A 23,513-nucleotide genomic window follows, 5' to 3' on the forward strand; every position below is an offset into this window, starting at 1 on the left:
TTTCAGCCATGGTGGCGTTATATGTGCGATCAATCCCACTATTCGTTGATAGAAGGGTACCCAAAGAGTTGGCTGTGGTTAGTAATGATTAACTGCCTTCACCCTACAGGATGGCCCGCAAGTCCCTACCCATCCATATATCTTATGTATCCAGTGTATCTGTGTGCTGTCCCTCATTCTCTATGCATAATATTATGCGACGCCATGTTCTTCAAGTGTAAATGGGCTTATATCGGCCATATTTCTCTGAAAAAAAGAAACAAATTTATAACACATGCATAATTGAATATAACATGATGACATATGGATGGGTAGGGAATTACGGGCCTCCCTGTTGTGTCACACTGCTTAATTAGGAACGGCTAGCGCAGATAGTCCTCGTAAAGCTTTGCGTGAAATTAAGAAAACAAAAACACACTTTCTCCACTAATATGAAACACTGTATACCTACACACATTACCGTCTGGTGGTCTACATTTTCTGGGAAATCTTTTTTTTTTTTCAGTCCTTACTACAAAATGTAAATATGTTATTAGGAACGACTTTGGGATCTCTAACTGTGCATGTGACATGATGAACGATTTCCTGCACAAGTTTTTATATTGAGTTTCTCTGCATTAATATTACCTTCCTAGAAGTAATTTTCTCTTTTCAGGTAATAAAAATGTACTTAAGTTTGCAAAATCGATTTTAGTAGAGTTATTAAATTAAAAAGTAGTCCTAGTCCAGCGAGCATGTGTGTGTGTTATTATGAACAGCTATGACCGAGAAGCTATCCACAAGTTTTCACACTTAATAGGTATCACGGGTGTGTTAACGTCAGCTTTGATAGCTTCAAAAATGAAATGACAAGTAAATTTGTCTTTAGAATATTTGAACAAATAAAATCTATGAAAATCACGATTGAAAGATAAAATAACACAAGTTTGAATTTTTATATTTTTGTATCTAGCAATTCTGATGGTCATTTGTAAATAACAAGGTATCATAAAACAACCAATACACGATTGTTTAATAATGTTAATAGTTTTATACCTGTTAAATACAAGATCGGGTAGATAAGTGTGCTAATATATAGATCCAGTGAGATTATTATCAGAACACTTAGAACAATGATAAGAAACGTTTTCAAAACGTATACTTAGCATTTAAAAATGTTAATTATATGATGTGCGCACCGTAAAAATGTTATTACATTCCGAAACTGTCATTCTACGGCATCTGCCTATTTACGAGCAAAGTTACGTGTCGAGAGATGAAATCTAAACTATTCTGATATCAAACTATCCACAAATTTCAGTGTGTGTAACTGTAAAATATGGAAATAGAAAATATTTTAAAGCAAGGGACAAAGTTGTGTTTCAACGAACATAAGCTGTTTACCGTTATATTCTCGAGGTTGAGGAGTTACCCATATTAGGCTTCGCTGCTACTCTATCTGCTGCCATAGTGATATAATCTCATCACTACATATTATTTCAATGTTCTTTTCACATATAATTCCATCACATTTCTTGGCTGGAATTTAGTTGAAACAAGATTCGAAGACCAAACAAACAAATGTTAATTGCACACTTATTTTCACTTCGTTTGGTATATTTTCATGTTCTGTTCAACTTTATTTGAATATTTTACAAACGACAAAACGTTGAGTTTTTAATACGTCCAGCGCTCTAGTGTTGACTAGATGAATATATACATTTAAAATAATAACCAAAAGAGAAAAATAATAAGTTCATATCCGAGTAGATTAGAAACAGGAAAGCAAAAAACGAGTAACCTTAAATAAAACTCGGGGATTAGTGGCAGCATGTTAATTGAAAGCAGACGAGCTCATGATTAACAAAAAATATTATTTCATCATGTTTTTTCATAACGTAATTTATTTTTAACTTCCAAGGAAGCATTGTAACGTGAAACAACTGAATATTCTTGCAAAAAGAATAAAACTTCATTAATAACTGATTTTCTTGTGATCTTTACAACAAACTTCAAAGTTAACCCTCGCGAACTGTAATAAATCAGATGGTCCTTATTCTCGTCTGTTCCCATCCGACACCATAAAATTACTGATTCACAAAATAAAAAATGTTTAATGTTTATGTTCATTAAAATGGTACGTTTAAATTCTAATGTAATTTAGGGAATGGGTGAGGCTTTGAATATTATGATATTTTTGCGGTTTTAAAACACTGTAGAAACTATTTCTAAGTTTTGTAGACACAAATTAGTTTTGGCTCATTTAATATTTTCTAACCTTGAATGTACAAGTTATTTAGAAATAATACTACATTATTGGCTTGGTCCAATGGTTGGTGTGCCGGAACGAGGGTCAGTGGTCCGCGCCCTGTTACCACCAAGAATCAAATCTCACTCTGTAATTAATGTTTGTTTGTTTTCTGAATTTTGCGCAAAGCTACACAAAGGCTATCTGCGCTAGTCGTTCCTAATTTAGCAGTGTAAGACTAGAGGGAAGGCAGCTAGTCATCACCACCCACCGCAAACTCTTGAGCTACTCTTTTACCATTGACTGTAATATTATAACATCCCCATGGCTGAGAGGGGCGAGTATGTTTGGTGCGATAGGGATTCGAATCCACGACCCTCAGATTACGAGTCGAACGTCTTAACCCACCTGGCCATGTTGGGCCATGCACTTAATGACTGTAAGCATATGATAAAAGTGACTGTCAAATCCTAGTATTTGGTTAGAGTAGCTCAAGAGTTAATGGTGGGTGGTGTTGACTTCCAAGTTGGGACGACTAATGCAGACATTTCTCGAGTTGTTCTGCGCGAAATTCAATAAACACTCTTTAAACTCTGGCAAGATATTTTACAAGCATTTATTTCGCCAACGTTTGTTACGTATTTTACTACTGTTGTCTTATACTTTACGAGAACCTTGTTAATCTATATAAAACTTATAAATTTCATTTTGTGATAAGATAAATTTGTGTATCAAACATTTGACTGTCAAATTTTCATTACAAGTGGTGGTTTGGTTGTGTCACGATTATCTGAATTTTGTTTGTTTGTATACCGTGAAGAATCTTTGAATTATTAATGAACGTAGCTCCCGCAAGATGGCGAGGTTTTATGATAACTAATCAGATACCTATGGTAAAACAATAGATAAATATAACTTTTTCTTAGCATTTACCAATAGGCCTATTTACTATTGATATCATATATATTAGACTTGTATTAAATTTTTTCTTTGCTTTTATGTTTTCTTAGTGTACTTTTATCTCCCAAAGTTTTTAACTAAAATGATTGAATTTCTTTAAATAGTCAGTTTGAGACATTATTTTGCCAATCTGATTATTTCAGAATCTTTGTAAAGAAGAATGAGAGTCAGTTAACTAAATATCTGAGACCGGGCCTAAATCAACTAACAAATGTTTTAATTGTGTACTGATAAAATTACCATTTTTGTTTTACTCAATTGATTTCAAATACTTTATTTTAAAAATGTTTAATATATATTTGTACAAGTATAAAATGTACGTATACTGCATTACTTCAATAACAATTAAATTAGGATTAGCATCTTTTCCATGAAAATTTATCTGTGAGAAACAGAATACTAATTATAATATAAATTTCGATTTCAGCAATCTATATGTGTAACAGAAGTACATAAAGATGGCGCTGCTTATAAGGATGGCCGTTTGAAGGAAGGTGACGTTTTACTTGTTGTAGGTAGTCTATTTGTATTATATTAAAACATCTCTATGGAACAAAGCATGAAAATAAGTTGTTCTATGTGAACTTGCTGTATTTTAGTAACCATAAATAAATGTTTAATTTATGCTCGCTAGACGGCAGCACAATTTCTTATACGATGATCCAATGTGACTTTTTATTTCTCAAATTTGATATCAACGAAAATGCACCCCGCTAGTACAGCGGTAACTCTACGGATTTACAACGATAAAATCAAGGTTTCAATTCTCCTCGGTGGACTCAGCAGATAGCCTGATGTAGCTTTGCTATAAGAAAAACACACACCCAGCCAAAACAGTTTTAATAAAAATAATTTAAATTAATGTTCAAGGTATCGATGAGATGAAGTATTTATACAACTGGTAGATGTATGAAGTTGTTACTGATGTGCACGCTTAAAAAACATTGATTCCCCAGTTATTAAAACAATACATTATGTATCAGTCTACTTTTTCTTTTCAAATCTTCAATGAAGTCGAGTCTAGCAGCTGTGTGTGAATCACACTTCATTATCTGGGATTTATATTAACAACACAATAGCGTTTGGTGAAGTCAATTATATGCATATAGGGGGGTTTTGGGTGGGTTGGAAAGCAGGGTTTTTTACATCGGTTCATTGTTCAAGGGTACTTGTACCATTCTGGAGGAACCATTCCAGCTTCACCCTCCCACAGTGCAATCCAGAATTAGAGAAACTAAGAAAACCGATATGATATTAACAGTATATATAACAACTGAATTATAAATGTAAATGTTTACTTATCAACCTACTACAGTTAACTTTTTTTTAATAAAGAGGGGAAATGAAGTAACAGAAAAAAAAACAATGTAAAACTTAAGTAAGTATGGCAATACTAAAAAGTACATAAAGAAGGTATGAATGGATACAAAAAACATACAAATATCACTACACAACTAGTCAGTAAGTACAAAGTCAGTCTTACAAGTTCGTAATATTTACTTTAAATGCTTAATTCGAATCTGAATTTGTGCAACTGACAGGAATTCACATTTAGTTGTAGATAAGTTATTATTAGAAATATTTGGATTTGGCTACTGATATACTATATTCATCTCTACCCTGTTCTGTACTTTTTTGCATTGTCATTCCTATATCATATTTAAATTCTCCTAAACTTTATGTTATTACTTATTTGAGACAAAAGTAGCGGTCCCTGGTGACGGGAAAGTTTAAGTTCATCTATCAGTTTAAATTATTTCATGGACTTTTAAAAAGTTAATCTTTTTGCACTCTTGGTTTCACTCAAAGCTCTGAGCGACATATATTTTGCACCATTAAAAGTAATTGTTGAGTATTTCATTCATGTTAGGAACCACTCAACAATAACATACGATAAATCTACGTTTAAGTTACGTCACATTTTGAAATGTGAATGATGGTGTTATTAAGTCCTAACAGTTTAGTATAAAAGATCCTGATTGTGAAATAACATTTGACATCAACATTAGTCATGCCTCTTGATGACGATAAACCCATTTGAAATAAAAAAAATATCTCAGAACGGCTGGTATGGGTACTAACACTTTTATTGATAAGGAGAGAACAACGTTTCGACCTTCCTAGGTCATCTTCAGGTTAAGCTAAAGAGAGTTTGCAACTGACCGTTGCCGAACACGTCTTAGGGACGAGAGTATAAAAGAGTACGGGATTGTAGGGGGCGTTGCAGTTGGATGTTAGGTTATTAATCAGTATAGCTATAAAGGTGTTCTTTTATATTGGTTTAATTTTGGTTTTAGTTACTGTGTAAGTAAGGCTTCTTTGATTTTGCGTTTGTTTATATCTATTTCCCTACTTAGTATCTGGGTGTTTCCTATGGTTACATTGTGTTTATTTAATTTACAGTGTTCTAAAACGTGTGAAGCTGTTTTTTTGCGTTCTTTGAATCTAGCTTCCATTTTTCTGTTTGTTTCTCCAAATATAGAAGTCGTGGTAGTTGTTGCATTGTATTTTATAAATTATGTCGGTGTTATGTTTGTCAGTGTAGTTGTTACATAGTATGGACTTTAGTTTTGTACTTGGTTTTTGAATAAATTTGGCGTTTACTGGAATGTATAATGTTTAAATTAAAGTGTACAAATAGTTGTGAATGGATTTATATTGAACTGGTTGATAGGCTAAGAATAATTGTATTATCTATGAAATTTTATATATGTTTGTAGTTAAGCACAAAGTTACACCACGGGTCTAGAAACTCAATTTCTAGCTTTATGAGACAGTAGACTCTCCACTGTGTTATTGGGAGAGAGAACTTTCTTCCATATACACATTCTTGTGCAGGAATAATTCGGATACTTCTATAAATCCTGGTCACAGTAACAAAAACAGTTAGGTAACATGTCACTAGGACAAAAATTATCTAAAGACTACACCATGAACTTAACACCTACTAAATATATCAAATAGTTATTAAACAGTTTTAATTCACATTTTATGTGATACAAGAAAATGTTTTGATTCGTGCCTTCCTCAGGTTAATGAAGTATCTCTACAAGATGTCCCATTTTCTGAAGCGGTTAAAGCTCTCCGAGAGGCAGTGTCCCCAGTAAAACTAGTGGTCCTCCGTGAAAATCCCCAGAATTTATTTACAACGAACGAAAGTAAGTTTATTCCAAATTATAACGTATGAAAGTGTATACATGTATGGACAGATGGGTAATACCCATAAAACAAACTCTATAGCGTATTTGTGACATAACAGTTCGTAACTGGTGTATTCTCGGATCTATTGTTGGGGAACGGCACCCATTAGTCTACACCCTGCTCCACAAGTAAATATTTTCACCTTTTGTTTAAGAAGTTAGTGTATAATGAAGTATTTTTAAAATGTCTAAAAAGAAGAACGTAAAATGAAGTTGAATACATGTCTGTAATAGGCTTAGTGGTTAGCAAGTAGGGCTGGGATAATGGGCTAACTACTGACAGTTACACTGATGTAGAATTATAAAACCTACAGCCATTACCACTTAAAGCTAATTTTAATCCTTTTCCGAGGCACTTGTTTTTTGTTTTGTTTAAGTGAGATAGTGAACTCGTTCACGCGTCTAGTGTAATGACCATTATACAGGGTGGCCCGTAAGTCCCTACCCATCCATATGTTAAAGGACATTGTGTCTAAACAACGTTATAATACTAATGATGAGTTGAAGGCCGCTGTTACCACGGCATTTGGAACAATAACCCCTACTATGTTGAGAAAAATGTCTCACAGGACATGGCGTCGCATAATATTATGCAGCGAGAATGAGGGACAGCACACAGATACACTGGATACATAAGATATATGGATGGGTAGGGACTTACGGGCCACCCTGTACTTGCTTAAGTCTAACAACAGATGGTTTGGATTTTGCGCCAAACTACTCGAGAGATATCTGCGTTAACCATTTCTAGTTTAGCAACAAAAGACTAAAAGGGAGGAAGCTAGTCATCACCACCCATCCCCAACGTTTGGATTACATTTTACCAAAGAATATTAGAATTGACCGACAGATTATAACGCCCCTACGGGAATTTGAACACATCACCCTCAAATTGCGAGTCGAGCACTAACAGTCTGATCATTCAGGTGGAAAACATGTGTTTAGTATAATGTTAAAATATAAAGATGTTCATTGTTATTTGTTTGAATATTTAACATGATTGTTTTCTGTTATATCTTCTAAAAACTGACAGTTCCTACAAAATTCGTCACGGTTGAGTTGCGGAAAACCAGCATAAAGGAACATCTTGGACTCAGCTTTATACAGAAAATGTACGTTGAAGATTTCTAAACCATAATATACATTGACGAAAATGGAATAGATAAGTTTCATTGGTTTTTCATTATTATAACTATCACTTTAAGAATGTTGGAACTTAATACTTAAGAAACCTTGATTGAATTATAAGGCAAAGAAGTAATATTCATAAATTATAATTTCTGTATTTAGAGTAAATACGTATCCGATTACCATTATATTATTTTTCATGGGGCCTGCTTGTCTACATTATATAGTTCGTTGACGTCACTTCCAGACATCTCTACCCTAAACACAGACTACATTATATAGTTAGTTGACGTCACTTTACTTCCAAATATCTATTTCACAAAAGATATAACAAAAATATGTTCGTTTACCAAATGACATTTGTTTGTACATATTGAGATGTTAAACTATTTTCGTCTGTTAGACTTCGAACATAACACGATGGAACATAAATTTTGTTCCTGGATACTATGTGTTATTTCTTAATTGCTTATGTTGTAAAAGTACAGAAAATGGCCATCATTCCCTTCAAACTTTGCTTTTGTGACCTGGATAATGAAATTTAGAAATTAACCTATTTTCTATGTAAAAACGGGCAAATTTGCGCATTTTAATTTACATAAGGTCTGAATAAAACAACATATGAATCAAGATTTACATGTATTTATACAAAAATGTTTAGAAGTGAGTAGTTTTTTCGAGATTTGGGACTGCAATGTAAATCACTTTCACGTATCAGCCCCCAGATATAGTTCCCCATCATGTTTTCGTTATACGCTCCCAGGCCACAAAAGCAAAGTTTGAAGAAAAAAATAGGCCTTTTCCATTTACTTTCTTGCCCAGGAACAAGAAAAAGTAAAAATTTTGTTACATAGTGTAATTAAAGTATCAGATTTTGATTTTGATGTAACTTCTGACAGAAACGTCATATAATTATGTTGATTAGAGAATACACAAAGTTACTATTATTTTCACAATCCATTGTAGGCCTGGCATGGCCTAGCGCGTTAAGGCGTGCACTTCGTAATCTGAGGGTCGCGGGTTCGCGCCCGAGTCGCGCCAAACATGCTCGCCCTCCCAGCCGTGGGGGCGTTATAATGTGACGGTCAATCCCACTATTCGTTGGTAAAAGAGTAGCCTAAGAGTTGGCGGTGGGTGGTGATGACTAGCTGCCTTCCCTCTGGTCTTACACTGCTAAATTAGGGACGGCTAGCACAGATAGCCCTCGAGTAGCTTTGTGCGAAATTCCAAAACAAACAAACAATCCATTGTGTTTTATTTTGTATTCAAGGATACGCCCATATTTGTAAACTACTTACCAGAGGAAATGAAGCCAACATGCAACACATTAGCACCCTAAGGGGCTGACTGCTATTCTTACAATGCACACACATCTCGAAGCCAGCTGTATCATGTCCGAAATAAACTTAAAACTCTTGACGACGAGAAACCTACTTGAAGTAAAATGGTATCTCAGAACAGCTGGTATGAGTATTAACAGTCATATTGATAGAGAGAACAACGTTTAGACCTTCCTTGGTCATACACATATCTTAGGGACAAGAGTATAAACTGGTACGGGTTTGTAGGGGACGCTGCAGGTGAATGTTATGTTATTAATTAGTATAAGTATAAAGGAACATCCACCTGCAACGCCCCCTACAAACCCGTACCCGTTTATACTATAGTCCCAAAGATATGTGTCCAGCAACGAACAGTTGCAAACTCTGTTAACCTGAAGATGACCCAGGAAGATCGATACGTTGTTCCCTTCTTATCAATAAAAGTGTTAATATCTTTTTGAGATACATTAATTTAAAAACTGTGCTTCCAAGTGTTTTCGCAAAAGGTTGTTAATGACATATGTTGTAGCTCTGAACTAGATCAGATCGAATAAGCCTTTGGAATATTATTAACTGACAAATATTATTTTCCACGAGTTTCTGACAAGTAGAATGTTACAATTAAAATGTGTGGGTTTCTAAATGTTCGAGACATTTTACACTTGTTTAGGAAGATGTCAGTTGTGACGCTTCTTAATGTTTCAATATCTCAGGTAGATTGTACATATTAGTTTTAGTTGTGTAACCCAAAGGTTAAATCAACATTAAACTGTTTCATTATTTAAATTTCCTGTTATAACCACATCCTGATTTTCTCTGACTAACAAGTGTTTTTGTTTTTCAGCAATGGACGTGGTGTGTTTATCACATACGTGGTAAGCATTTTTTTTCCGCTTCATTATGCACTTCGAAACGCACGAGAGTACGAGCATTGAAGTTAATTCGTGGTTAAATCTTCGCTCCTGAAATCAGTTGTGAATCCATTGCTATCCGTAAAAGCGTCCCCCGCCTCAAGGAAGGAATGTTAACTAAAATAATTTAGTTATTCATTTTCAAATAAACAAATTTAAATGTTACTTTTGTCGATGTTTTTTTCAACCTCAAACGTTTCTCTACTTTCCTCAAATCGAATGATACTGAGTGTTAAACTAGATCGATTATCGTGCTAGATTTGTGGTTCGACGAGTGTTTTATAATTAAAATAAACTATGGAATTATGAAAATAAAACAGAATACAAGACGAAGCTCTTAAAAATCAATTATTGAAATCTTATTACCAGGGTATGAGACGTAACTATCGCGACCAATAGCACCTGGCAAGAGGAATGCTATAAAAGGTGGGGTAGACCGTTCCCTTTCGCTCTTTTGAGCCATATTACACAAACCCTTTGTCTCTGGATAAAGGTGCTCTTGGTGCATGCACATGAAAATATATTTACTGTTTGACATCAGTTCACATCTTTGGTTACCAACCTATTAAATTAACTGAGCCCTCATTTTCGCCATCTAGTGAAACAAATCTAAACATCTCCCAGGTTTAAATTTTTCGTTATTACCTACCTATCTTAGTTAGTTATTAAAACATACATTTTCGCGAGTCCTTGTATCAAGACAAAACGAATGTTCACACACAAAAAGGGGTGATTTTCACCGAAATAAAATCAATAATAGCTCATAAAAATTATACATAAAACAACTTAAACCAGTTGTTTGAAAGGATTGTGTCCTCCATTTATGTCAACATTAACTGAAAATTTTAATATCGAAATATTTCAAACCCCGCACTCTGTGTTAAATTTATTAAGACAGTCAAATCTATAAACTAAAATATTTTATGTAATTCAATTTATTAAAAGACAAAAACACCAAATTAATCATTTCCTTTAAATAAAAATTGCGTGTGTAAATAATGGCGAACAACAGTTAGTAAGATAGGATTAATTAGATGAAATATTTGAAACTAAACTAAGCTATTGATTAATCACTAAAGGAGGAAACGCAAGAAGTTCACATCGTAACTATTCGGCACCTAGTGGTAGATTCCAGATAAAGAAAATGATATATTTAAAAACTGGGGTAATTAAAGCGAGAAAACAACTGTTTTGCAGTTAACTATTAACTATTAGAACTTTTATAAATAAATGGGTGGATAGAATTACTTTCAGATTTGTTTTGCTCGTTTATTTCTAAACTACCTATCTTACCTCAGGAACCAGGAAGTAAAGCGGCCGGCCAAAGTCGTAAAATTTTACAAGGAGATCAGATTCTTGAGATTAATGGACACAATGTAAGGGAATACAATCAAAAAGATGTAGCAAAAATGTTACTGGTAAGTAACACTAATGTTTGTTTTGTACAAAAACACAGACGAATATAGGGGCCACTCATCTCATTAAATCCTAATAAAAATAACTCGTAAATATTTGGCATAATATCTGAAAATTTTGTATATAGACACACACAGACACTACTGCGGAAGTATGACTCGCATCACGATGGGAATACACCATCAATCAGTGTTAACCTCAAATTCCCTGGACTTGCATAAGAAAATTAGGAGAGCGAGATGTGGGTGCTCAAGTCCACAACTTCCCACATCTATATCATCCGTCACTGCTTGCTGACAGTTGTGGGAAGGTGACCACAACTTCCCACATCTATATCATCCGTCACTGCTTGCTGACAGTTGTGGGAAGGTGACTACTCTCTCAAGTTAAAGTAAGAAAAACATAAAAATAAAAAAATAAGGTGCTATCATTTGGGGGTAAGTACGATAAAACGTACCTCTTGAAATTAGCATTCACTCCCCCAGTATAGTAGAAGCACTAATTAACACATCAGTAAGGTGATAGTTTACTGTGACTGTCGTGTTTTACATGGGGTTCAAGGTGTACATCTGCATATAGTGCCAAGTTCTTAGATTACCTTATTTTTATTAAATCCATCAACTATTAATTGTTGTATCAGATATCAACATTATTAATAAAACATTGCAATTTATTACAAAGTTTACAATATCTGAATAACTGTGAAGTTATAATGTTTATAATACAGGGTGACCCGTAACTCCCTACGCATCCATATGTTACCATGTTATATTTAATTACGCAAGTATTATAATTTTTTTTCTTTTTTGTCAGAGAAATATGGCCGATTTAAGCCCATTTACACTTGAAAATGTCTCACAGAACATGGCGTCGCATAATATTATGAAGCGAGAATGAGGGACAGCACACAGATACACTGGATACATAAGATATATGGATGGATAGAGACTTACGGGCCACCCTGTATTATAAACATTATATGGCACATTACTATCTAAGGAGGGCAAACCATAAACTGGAAAATCAAAATATTAATATTGATATGCTTTTTATCAATTACTTTAACTTCTAAATCTAAGTAATGTGTATCTGTATTAGAAATTGAAGTATTTTCTAATTCTGTTGGATAAATGGTGACAATAACATCATATATTTCAGAATTATTTATGCTAATTAAATCATCAGTATATCCACAAGTTAAATTAAAAATACCTGGATTTGTACAGTTGTCAATAAATATTTTTTCATAGTAATATAAATATAAATTTGTTACACAAGTTGAATAGTTAGCTCCCATTGGAACTCCTATTACTTGTTTGAAAACCTGATAATTGAAAAATATAAAATTATTATAAATACAGAAACTTAATATATCTTTTATGTTTTTATAAATATATTTTCTTTTCTCCAGTTCTATAAAAGGATAACAATATTGTTCTATTGATGAATTTAAAACAAAGATTAAATTTATTAATTGTGTTGTGGTGTATAATGTTGTAAAATCAAATGTTTAAACAAATTAAATCACATCCATCACATAAAGGAAAAGGAAAGTCTTTTTCCGACTTAATGAAAGTGTCATGTTTTAGACGCAGGGATGGTGGTTGGGATTTCTGGTTCAAATTCCTTCGTCTAATGTGCCTTCTCTTTCAACCGGACCTGGCACGACCAGGTGGTTAAGGCATATCGATTCGTAATCCGAGGGTCGCGGGCTTGAATCCCCGTCACACTAAACATGCCCGCCCTTTCAGCCGTGGGGGCGTTATAATGTTACGGTTAATTCCACTGTTGGTTGGTAAAAGAGTAGCCCAAGAGTTGGCGGTGGGTGATGACTAGCTGCCCTCCCTCTAGTCTTACATTTCTAAATTAAGGACGGCTAGCGCAGATATACCTCGTGTAACTTTGTGCAAAATTAAAAAAAAAACTAAATCAAACCCTTTCGACCGTGAGGGCTTTATTATGTGACAATCAATTCGTCAGTAAAAGAGTATCTCAGTAGTTGGCAGCGGGCAGTGTTGACAAGTTGTTTCTCCTTTCGTGTATCACTAGTAACTTAGAAACAACTATAACAGATAGTACTTGAATAGTTTTGCTATAATGGGCATGACGTGTATGTTATTATCTATGTATGTGACAAAACTCCTGTGCACATCTATTGAAAAGAACTACAGACAAAAATTCTTGACATTTCATACTTCGAATATTTAAGATTCAGACAATTTGAAAAATAATTGTGATATGTTCAATAACCATTTTATAATACAACACAATTTTAAATAAAATTACTCTACTTACAACAATAGCACGATTTTCACTAGAACTGTATGTGAAGGTTTGATTATATCTTTACTGATGTAATTTTATATACAGTAATGAGAAAATGTTTCTTCAATAAACAGTACAGTACCACTTTTAATTCTCTCTTTCTCTAAATTTTTCAATTATGTGTGAATGATACTATTAGAGAAACAACTGCCTCTAGGACGATATTTCTATAAGTACAGTTGCATAGTGTATTATATCCAGGAGTATAGTTGTAGACTATAGTACAGTACATCTACTAGTATAGTTGTATACTATAGTACAGTAAGTCTACTAGTATAGTTTATATTAGTTTTTTTTGTGGTTACATATTGTGCGAATGGCCAATTGGGACGAGCGAATTGGTTCTTTATTTAGTTTATTGGCTAAGCTGATATCAAAAGTCAGTATGGAGGACAGTAGAATATTTACTTTGATTTTTCAAAAAAACGCATCATCCAGTTAATAGTTGAATACCCTTAAGGGAAACATATTTAAATTATAGTAGTAGTTGGACCAAGTGTCCAACTGGTGACACAAGGAGTGTTATACGTAGGTTAAGAACCAGGTGTCCAACTGGTGGCATAAGGAGTGTTATACGTAGTTTAAGAACCAGGTGTCCAACTGGTGACGCAATGAGTCTTATACGTAGGCTAGAACCAGGTATCCAACTAGTGGCACAACGAGTGTTATAAGTAGGTAAGAACCAGGTGTCCAACTGGTGGTACATGTGTTATATGTAAATGAAGGTTTCACAGTTAAATGTTTACTTCAGAATTAAGTGCTAGATATGAAATAAGTTTTTTCTACATATCTCATCACAGAATATCGACGGTGCGATCGTTTTTCTTCTTGGTCGGATTCCATCACTGACGTCAGCCATCCAGGAATGGACCAGAGCCAAGCTACGATCCAGGACATCCACATGGTCATCGTATTCTGCGGCAGCTAGGGAAAAATTACAGAACCAGAGACCTAGGTAAACGTACTTCTTACACAGTTACCCGAACCAGAGACCTAGGTAAAAGCACTTCTTACACAGTTACCAGAACCAGAGCCCTAGATAAGCGTAATTCTCTCTATAGTTGCCGGAGGCCTAGGCAAACGTCTGTCTCTATACAGTTACCAGACACCTAAGTAAATGTATTCCTTACACAGTTATCAGAACCGGAGACCTAACTAAACGTAATTCTCTATAGAGTTACCAAAGACCTAGATAAATGTCTTTGTCTATACAGTTGCCTAGATATTTCATGTTAATTTAAAAAAAAATGTTTATAGAGATAAAATAACCTCTAGCTTTTAGAAGAACTTATAGACATCTGCGCCCTCTATATAAGTATTTCACTACTGGTGGGAAGTAGTGCAGTAATGATAGTGAACTACTGCACATGTTCATTCGTTCATTTGAACCATTATTAATCGACCAATAAAAAGCATCATTTTTTGGAGTTCAAACTAAACATTCACAGCCAGTAGAATGGTTTAAATTATCTTTGCTACATATTTGCTTATACTTGCATGAGACAGTTTATTTTGTTATTGTCTGCAAACTCCAGAAGAGAATAGAGAAAAAGCAGCTATTAAACACCGCTAACCGCCAACTCTTTATCGACAAATAATGAGGTTGATCGTTACACAATAACGACTTCACGGCTGAAAAGACACACGCATTTTGTGGCTGAATTTTAATCCGCGATCTTTGGGTTTTAAGTCGAGCACCCTCACCACCAAGCCTGGTCAAGACCATGAAGTAAAAAATGGTGAACATTAGTTGATAGTAAACTCCAGTAGGGAGTAGTACCCATTAACCATCATTCATTATATGGGGGCTGGGAGTCAGTGGATACTGGATTTTCTTCATTCTTTATGGATTCCTCACCAAATGACCAAAAACATCTATAGTAAAATCATATTGATTGAAATGGCCATGTTTAAAAGACTCTGATCAGCATTATCCCCCCCCCAAGTCTGTTCTTCTACCTCATTTATAATCTTACATTCTACATTTAACAGATCATCATGATTTATATCTCCTTTTATTATTCAGAAAGGAATAGGGTGAATTGCTGAATCTTTGAAATTATTTAAGAAGCTACCTTCTGAGAACAATTACATCAAAACACAGCGAACTCTTCCTGAGACCAAAGGCCATTGGGTATATACCTATTGAGGTTATTCTCCATGCTACTTCAAACTGCTCACGAGGAGATACTATTGAGATGGATTTAAGAAACATGGCTGAGGTGGAGATCCTCGCTTGTTTCTTCAGCTAAGAAGATTCTGTTGTGTGCTGTATCATAAAAAAGTAATACTGCTGCCTACTATTGTTCTTATCCTGATGTATACAACACCACATCCACCGGCCATTGTTACGTTAACCTGCAACTGTTAGGGCAGGTTATCTGAACTGAAAGGTAAGGCCTTATATATTACCAATTCTCTTAGATGTTTATAACTTCAGCAATTTGAACATTCTAAGCCATTTTCTTTGACGTGTGATCACTGTGGTGACAAAGACCATGACGCTTGTGAATGTCAAATGAACCCTCAACATGTCAATTGTGACTATTTCCTCTTCTCTTGCTTTCGATATGGTTCTAACTGGGTAGAGGAGAAAGATACATGACATATATGTTCTGTAAACAACATTTCTTATCCTGAGGCCTGGAAGTTGTTGTCCCTTGCTCCATCTTGGACATAATATGTTGATCTCTATTCCACTGCTAAAGTGGAAATGCAGACAGGTATTTCTGTGCTTCCATTGTAAAATTTCCCACACCAATGAAAGTCTTTTGCCCTCTGTGGATTCAAGAATTAACAAGACTGTGCATACTTCTGTCTATGTTGTAAGTATCACATCAAGTGACTACTTTGGTCCAAAATCTTCGGCCCCGAGGTGCACAGCCATTATTTGGCCACGCTCTCAGTTTCTGGAGCCTTCATTCTCTAGCAGAGATCTGCCCGATCATACCTAGGCAGGTTTCATGGAGATTGATAGACCTCTTTCTTCAAATGAACAACACTGTGGTTGCAAGCAGGAGGATTATCCACCCAGTATTCCTCCACTTAAATAAAATTGACCACTTTCATACAATGGAACTGTCGAGGTTTTCATTTTAATTTAGATTACATTAAAGACTTGGTCGACTTCTATCATCCTATGTGTCTTTCCTTATAGTAAACATTCCCAAGACCTTTCGGAAGTTTTCTTTATACTGGAATCACAGGTTGTGGGATATATGTGTTCATGGAGATGTGGCACTCCATACAATCTTAGAGACTGTAGCCCTAAGTATCTTCATAGGTAGAACCATCATGTTTGTTCTCTTTACCTGTCTCCAGGAGAAACTTACGATGAAGCAGTTCTCGATGCTCTCATAGAACAGTTGTCACCTCCTTTTCTCATCTTAGGAGACTTTAATGAACACGATTCCCTTTGGGATAGTACTAATATTGATATTGGAGTACATGCTGTCGGATAACAACCCTTCTCTTTTCAGTACTGGTTCATTTAGATATTATCATGTACCTAGATGGACTTTTACCTTTGATATATCTGTCTGTTCGTCTTTACTTTTCTAATTTATGGAAAGGTTAACAGTCATTCACGGGTCACTGGTTACTTTCCTATTATTTTGAGGGAACTTGCCACCTGGCCCGAGTTCTATGGTGGACGTTGGACGAGACTGACTGTTTCTTCTTCACTACATCATCCTGCTCTTGTTAGTATTCTATCTATTAATAACTCCACGGAAATAGAAACTGCTTGTATAATTCAACCAGCTGTTCATTCTATCTCCATAACGTCACATGTTTTTCCTGGTCGTATAATTCAACCAGCTGTTTATTCTATCTCCGTAACCTCACATGTTTTCCTCGTTGTATAATTCAACCAACTGCTCATTCTATTTCCGTAACTTCATGTTTTTCCTCGTTGCATAATTCAAACAGCTGTTCATTCTATCTCCATAACTTCACATGTTTTTCCTGGTATCCTCGTCACTGGTGATCCTCTACCTGTTATCAGGCACAGAATACTCAGAAATGGGCTTAAGATACCTTTTGTAGGTTCACACTCTTTCCAACCACATTGCTTTCTAGCGTGCCCATGTCCATACTTGACATGTCAAACATCAAAGCCAAAGGGAATCCTGAATTAAGTTTACCGTCAGCATTTCTTTTATTACCAGTTCCAAAGTTGTTTGGGACAAGATTTGGAACATGAATGGAAAGTATGCTTCCACCCCCTTTCCTTCTCGATCATGAATGCCTAATAATATATGGTACACCAGTACTCTCTAAGGCACAGCTTTGTTTTTCCAGCACTTCTTTTTTACTACTCCCACCATCAAGTCTCGGGCCGAGCAATCACATCTTTTCTTTTGAGCAGATAATTTCTATGATTACAATCGCCCATTTACACTGGTTGAAGTTAAGCTTCCTTTTTATTTGTCTGGCAGCACATCAGCTGAACCTTATAAGATTCACTACGAAATGCTGTGCCAGATATTTTGTGCATCTCTTCTCTTCTTCTGGTTGTTTTTAACCAGATGTGACAGAAGAATGTGTTTCTTAATGCTTACTGCAAAGCTGTTGTACTTTCTTAGAGTCTAAGAGGGATACCTTCCTTCTAATAATGGTCCAATTGATTTTACTAACTACCTTTGTAAAGTATTGGAAAGGATAGTTAATGAGCGTTTTATTTGGTTCCTTGAATAAAACAACCTCTTCTCACCCGCCCAATGTGGTTCTCGTTGACATTGTTCTACTGGGTGCCAAATGATTCATCTTGACACCTCGATTAGTGAAGCCTTCCTCAAGAGAGAGCGTCTTGTTTCTGTTTTATTTGATCTTGGAGGTTTGGCATATCATGGTACCTTCATTCATATGAGTTGTATGATCAATTACTCATTTTTATTTGTAGCTTTTCATTTAACAGGCGACTCCAAATCCTTGCAAGTTCAATCATTTTCCGATTATTCACACAGGAACGTGGAGTCCCTCAGGGCTATGTCTTAAGTATTAAAATTAATGCTATTACTTAACAACTTCTACTGTTGCAAACGGCCTCTTTGTCGACGACTTCCACATTTCTTGTCAATTGTCAAACATGAGGTTTATTGAGTCACAGCTTCAGTCTTCTTCCACTTGCTTGTTGGGGTGGACCACAACAATGGCTCACTTTCTCTTTTTTGAAAATTCGTTGTGTTCATTTTTGCTATCAGCTGGGCTTACACCTTGGCCTTAAGCTTCGTCTCGATGGTGATATTCTTCCTATGGTGCCTGAGTGTACAAGGGCACCAGACATCCTCTGTGTCTTCTCTTCCACCTCTCGGAAAGTAGATCGATGTTTTGTGATGAATATCTTTTGTGACTTGATACAATCGAAACTGGACTATGGGTATATAGCTTATGGATTTCCCAGAAATTGTGTCTTGAAGATATTGGACCCTGTTCATCATCTGGAGCTTTGACTTTGCATGGGTTATTCTACACTTCACCAGTCATTTAATTTTTGCAACTTTCTTTAAAATATTCCACCAAACTTCAGGCCTTACCAAAGCATTACATCTGGAGTTGTGTCTTTCTCTTTTGGCATAGATGGTCTATCATGTCTCCTTTTGACCTACGTATCCAAGTACAACTGACTGAATTGGACCAATCATACGAAGGCAAATACTCCCTATTGGAAGTACTATTTTCTGTTTGCCAAAATTTTTTCTAACTATTATATGGTTAGAAATCAGCTGCCTCTGTTGGTTCTGCCCTGGCTTGTTGTGGCTTAGTGATTGGATCTCCCTCTACAGTTTCCGTGTTCACTGTTGATTTGTATGCCATTTCAGTGTGAATATCACAATCTGACTCCCTTAGCTCTCTAGTGGCCGTGGAATCGCTTAACATTAGTTCTTACCCTGTTCACGTCGATAGTCAACAACTGGCCCATTTGTCCTCATCTTCCATTTCTGTCCAGTTTTTTAGATACCATTCCATACCAGTATTCGTGGAACGAGTTCGCTGACATCACAGCTAATCTATATGCTCTGGTACTATCACTGCCGTGACTTTCCCATATTGAAGGCTCAGTTTCGCACCAGTTGGCAGTCAACTTGGAATGAGCAACGTTATATCAAACTTTTCCACATCAAACTTTCCGTTGTTATTTAACCGTATTTGAAAACAAACCTACCTTTCTCTAGAATCCGGGTCTTTATACCCGTGCTGATCAGAGCACAGATAGCCCATTATGTAGCTTTGTGTTTAATTACAAACAAACAAACCCACCTCTTCTGGAATGTCCAGATTTGTGGAACTTTGTGACCTGGAAAGGTAGAAAACAACTTTATATCTTCAAAATAAGCATTTTTACATAAGTTTTTAGCTTCTTTATCAACGTTGATTATGTAAATTAAATAAAAGAGGTACCAGTGGCTCGACTACAAACTTGTGTATGTGTGTATAATATGTAACGAATGATTATTGTCATTCTTATTGAAAGCCATTTATCTACAGGCCGGGTGGCTAAAGTGCTTGACTCACAATCTTAGGGTCGCAGGTTCGAATCCCGTTTCCGCAAAACAATCACATCCTTTCAGCCATAGAGGGGTTATAATGTGAGGGTCATTACCAATATTCGTTGGTAAAAGAGTAACCATTTTGTTGGCGGTGGGTGGTTATGACTAACTACCTTTCTCTTGTCTTTCACTGCTAAGTTAGGGACGACTAGCGCAGAGAGCCCTCGTGTAGATTTTGGCGAAATTCAAAACAAACAAACCAAATAATTTATCCACTTGACTTGAACACAAATATTGTTAGATTTATTTAAAGTCGTTCTACAAAAGCCATTTTCTATTATCCTATTCGTATCTTTCGTTAACCCTTGAATGTAAAAACGCTAAGACCAATGTCAGTTCGTTTGTTTTTGAATTTCTCACAAAGCAATACGAGGGGTATCTGCGTTAACCGTCCCTAACTTTATCAGTCTGAGACTAGAGGGAAGGCCACCACCCACCGCCAACTTTTGTGCTACTCTTTTACCAACGAATAGTGGGATTGACCGTAATATTATAACACCCCCACGGTTGAAATGGCGAGCATGTTTGGTGCGAAAAGGATTCGAACCCGCAACACTCGGATTACGAGTCGAACGCCTTGACTATCTGGCTATGCCGGGCCTGAATAACCTTTCATTATAAATATATAACAATTTAGGGTTTAGGGACTTAAAATGAAATTATTAATTTTATTATTATTATGGATTTTTTTTATCAGTTGGATGTGTGGGTTTAGTCTAAATTTATAAAATAGCCTCCTTGTTGGCTCAGCTTCATATACGAAGATTTACAATGCTACAAATCGGGTTTTGATACCTGCGGTGGACAAAACACAGTTAGTGCTTTGAATATCTTTGTACTGGACAACAAACAAACTAACTTATTATATAGCTCAGTATATCGAATAAGCAGTCTTGAGTGTTTTCCTCAAGGACATAGTGTTATGGTGTAGTCAAGTCTCGAACCTCCAACTTTCCGACGACCAAAGCTTTAAGCAGTAACCCGTCCAATCTCCTCTTTCAGGCTATTATGGGAGTTAAAACAGTTTTAAATTGACCATTTGTTTGTTTTGGACTTCTTTGAAAGATTCTAAATTTAACTTGCTGGTTGGCTAGCTGGCTCAGATTACCGTTTGTGAAAATATCACGAAACTAACTAGATGTTTATTTCACCGTGAGATAAAAATATTTTAAATTGTTTGATTGGTCGTACAGAGGATGAACGGGTCTTCGTAATCAGAAGGCCATATTAAAGGGACATGCGTGAAAATCAAATCACAAATATAAACATATTAACCTAACCTGAACGTTATTAAACTGATATCCTGACAATCGATGTTAGCAAGGAAACACCCAAATCTGTTCTCCTTTGCCTTATTGGCTCTTTATCTTATTTCAGTTTGCCCATTGGTCATCAAGGAACCAACCTAGGATTTCCTAGCAGTGCCATTTGTTTAGACCGAACCTGCTCTTCACATGAAAACAGTCCAAATCCTAGTCTTCGTAAATCTCGACTCAGTGTAGTGACAGAAGACGCTAAAGGTCTCATGGTAACGGAAAACACCGAAGACGAAGAAGAAATCGAATGTCATCATTTGGAAAGTTGTAACAACAATGGATCAGAAAACCCACTTTTACCTAGCATCAGAGTTACCAGTTTTTAACCACTTACCCGATGATCAGACGGTATTAACATCAAGAAAGTATGTAACTTTATTTCTAGTACCTTCCTAGAAACGGCTGAATCTGTACACCGATAACTTTGTAAACTGTCACAGTCCAAATAAAGCTATTGAAATCTGGGAAGCATAGACCACGGGCTATGTAAAAGCAATCCAAAATATTGACAGTTGTAGATAATTACCCCTATCGAACTCCATCCCTCAAAAAATTATTCTTCCTTGCTCAATAACCATAAAACCAGAAACTCGTTGTCAGAAACAATATTTTGGTGGATAGTAAAATCGTTGTCCTTGTTATGGTTGCTCCTAGGTCATTTCTCTACAGTGGACGACCCAAATCACGTGGCTCGTGAAAATTCCGTTGACGTCACAACTGGTTGTAACAAGCCTTAATAACTTTCACTGAATTTTTATAAATTTTTTTTATTAAGTAATTTTTATGACTCTCTGACCTCTGACAGGTACTCGATATGTTAAGAAACTGAGCAATATAAAAAAGTCAAATATTAAATGTTCATAAGTGTATCATCTGTGATGAAGCTTTTAATTAACATTGAACTGGTATTTCTTTTACTGTTCTCTTTCTGCTCGTTTTAGAAATCTGAATGCTATCTTGGAAGACACGAAATCAGAGTTTGTACTATTGCGTGTGTGTTTTTAAAGATAGTTATGTATTTGTGAGCGTACCAAGATAAACTGCATTTAAAGGGAATAAATTGGTTACCATTATGTCATTAAGTTTGTATAAAAAGATTTGTTATACAGAGTACCACAAAGGTCCGCATTCATAACAAGTTTAACTATCAAACTTTAACAACTCTTCGACTTTTAATGCTCTCTTCTGTAATAAACACTTTTTCTGATATTCACCTATTTTGATATATATTTTCATTTATTTGAAGAATAGGTAAATAAGTATTAACTAAAACAAATAGAATGGTTGTACATGCGGACTTTTGGGACACCTGTAACTTTATTCCTCTTTTAGGTGTTTCATGTAAAAATAATGTTCTTATATCTGCCTCTCGCTGGCGTTTGTAAAGAAGTAAACAGATAAAAATCACTTTTTAAGACCATATAAATTTGAAAAAGTCCCTCGTCAACTTGTTTGTTGTTATTTATCAGTTTTACTCGATTGCCATCTGTGTAAAATATTTAAAACCAAAATCTTTTGTATAACATACTCATATTTGTAGTTTTGGTAACTGATGGCTTAATCGTGTTTGTAGTTTTGCTAGTTTACAGAAGAGGAAACTGGTGTTGGTATTTTTGTAGCTGTCCATCATATTTCGTAGTTTTACTGAAGTTAACTGAAAAGCACAAGTAATGGTAAACCGAATACATCGTAAGACTTTTTGTCGATTAGATTGGTTTGAGATAACTTTAGATCTGCTGTACTTCCAAAGGGTTAGTAATAAACTGTGATTAAAAAATGGATCTTTTAACCAAAACAACATCATTTTGTTGAACCAAGGCCTGAGGTTAGTGTAAATAATGATGAACGTTAGGCTGTATTAACTGCTCATTAAATTTTACCAGTTTCGAGCCCCGTCTCACGAACTAGAAGGTTTAAATATTTATCATTTATTACACTGGGTGTGAACAGTGTTGAATAACTTGTGAAATAAAGCTTTTCTCCACTGTTGTATTATATTTTCACACGTCAAAAAAAACACAAAAAAACTTCACTATAGTTCATTCTTAACACAGATGGTAGTGGCGCTGTTTCAGCAGTAAGGCGTTATATGCTAGTTAAAGCACGTGATATAAGAGATACACATGAACCAGCCCATAGTTTTTTTATAATATTACA

At 35.4% G+C, this 23,513-nt stretch overlaps 1 protein-coding gene across 1 annotated transcript in view; it reads left to right on the forward strand.

The window, feature by feature from the left end:
* The window catches only part of LOC143239294 (inaD-like protein), a 36,961-nt gene extending 14,406 nt beyond the window's left edge, over positions 1 to 22,555 (forward strand). Inside the window, exons 3-9 of the mRNA XM_076480223.1 lie at positions 3,615 to 3,698; positions 6,219 to 6,345; positions 7,421 to 7,499; positions 9,682 to 9,712; positions 11,047 to 11,166; positions 14,290 to 14,444; positions 21,418 to 22,555. Coding sequence (XP_076336338.1) covers positions 3,615 to 3,698; positions 6,219 to 6,345; positions 7,421 to 7,499; positions 9,682 to 9,712; positions 11,047 to 11,166; positions 14,290 to 14,444; positions 21,418 to 21,682 — 861 coding nt within the window. The 3' untranslated portion in view covers positions 21,683 to 22,555. The remainder of the gene's footprint in view (positions 1 to 3,614; positions 3,699 to 6,218; positions 6,346 to 7,420; positions 7,500 to 9,681; positions 9,713 to 11,046; positions 11,167 to 14,289; positions 14,445 to 21,417) is intronic.
* Positions 22,556 to 23,513: the final 958 nt, after the last annotated feature.

Source organism: Tachypleus tridentatus, chromosome 13 (genome assembly GCF_004210375.1).
Source record: "Tachypleus tridentatus isolate NWPU-2018 chromosome 13, ASM421037v1, whole genome shotgun sequence".
In the NCBI taxonomy this organism is placed as follows: Eukaryota; Metazoa; Arthropoda; class Merostomata; order Xiphosura; family Limulidae; genus Tachypleus; species Tachypleus tridentatus.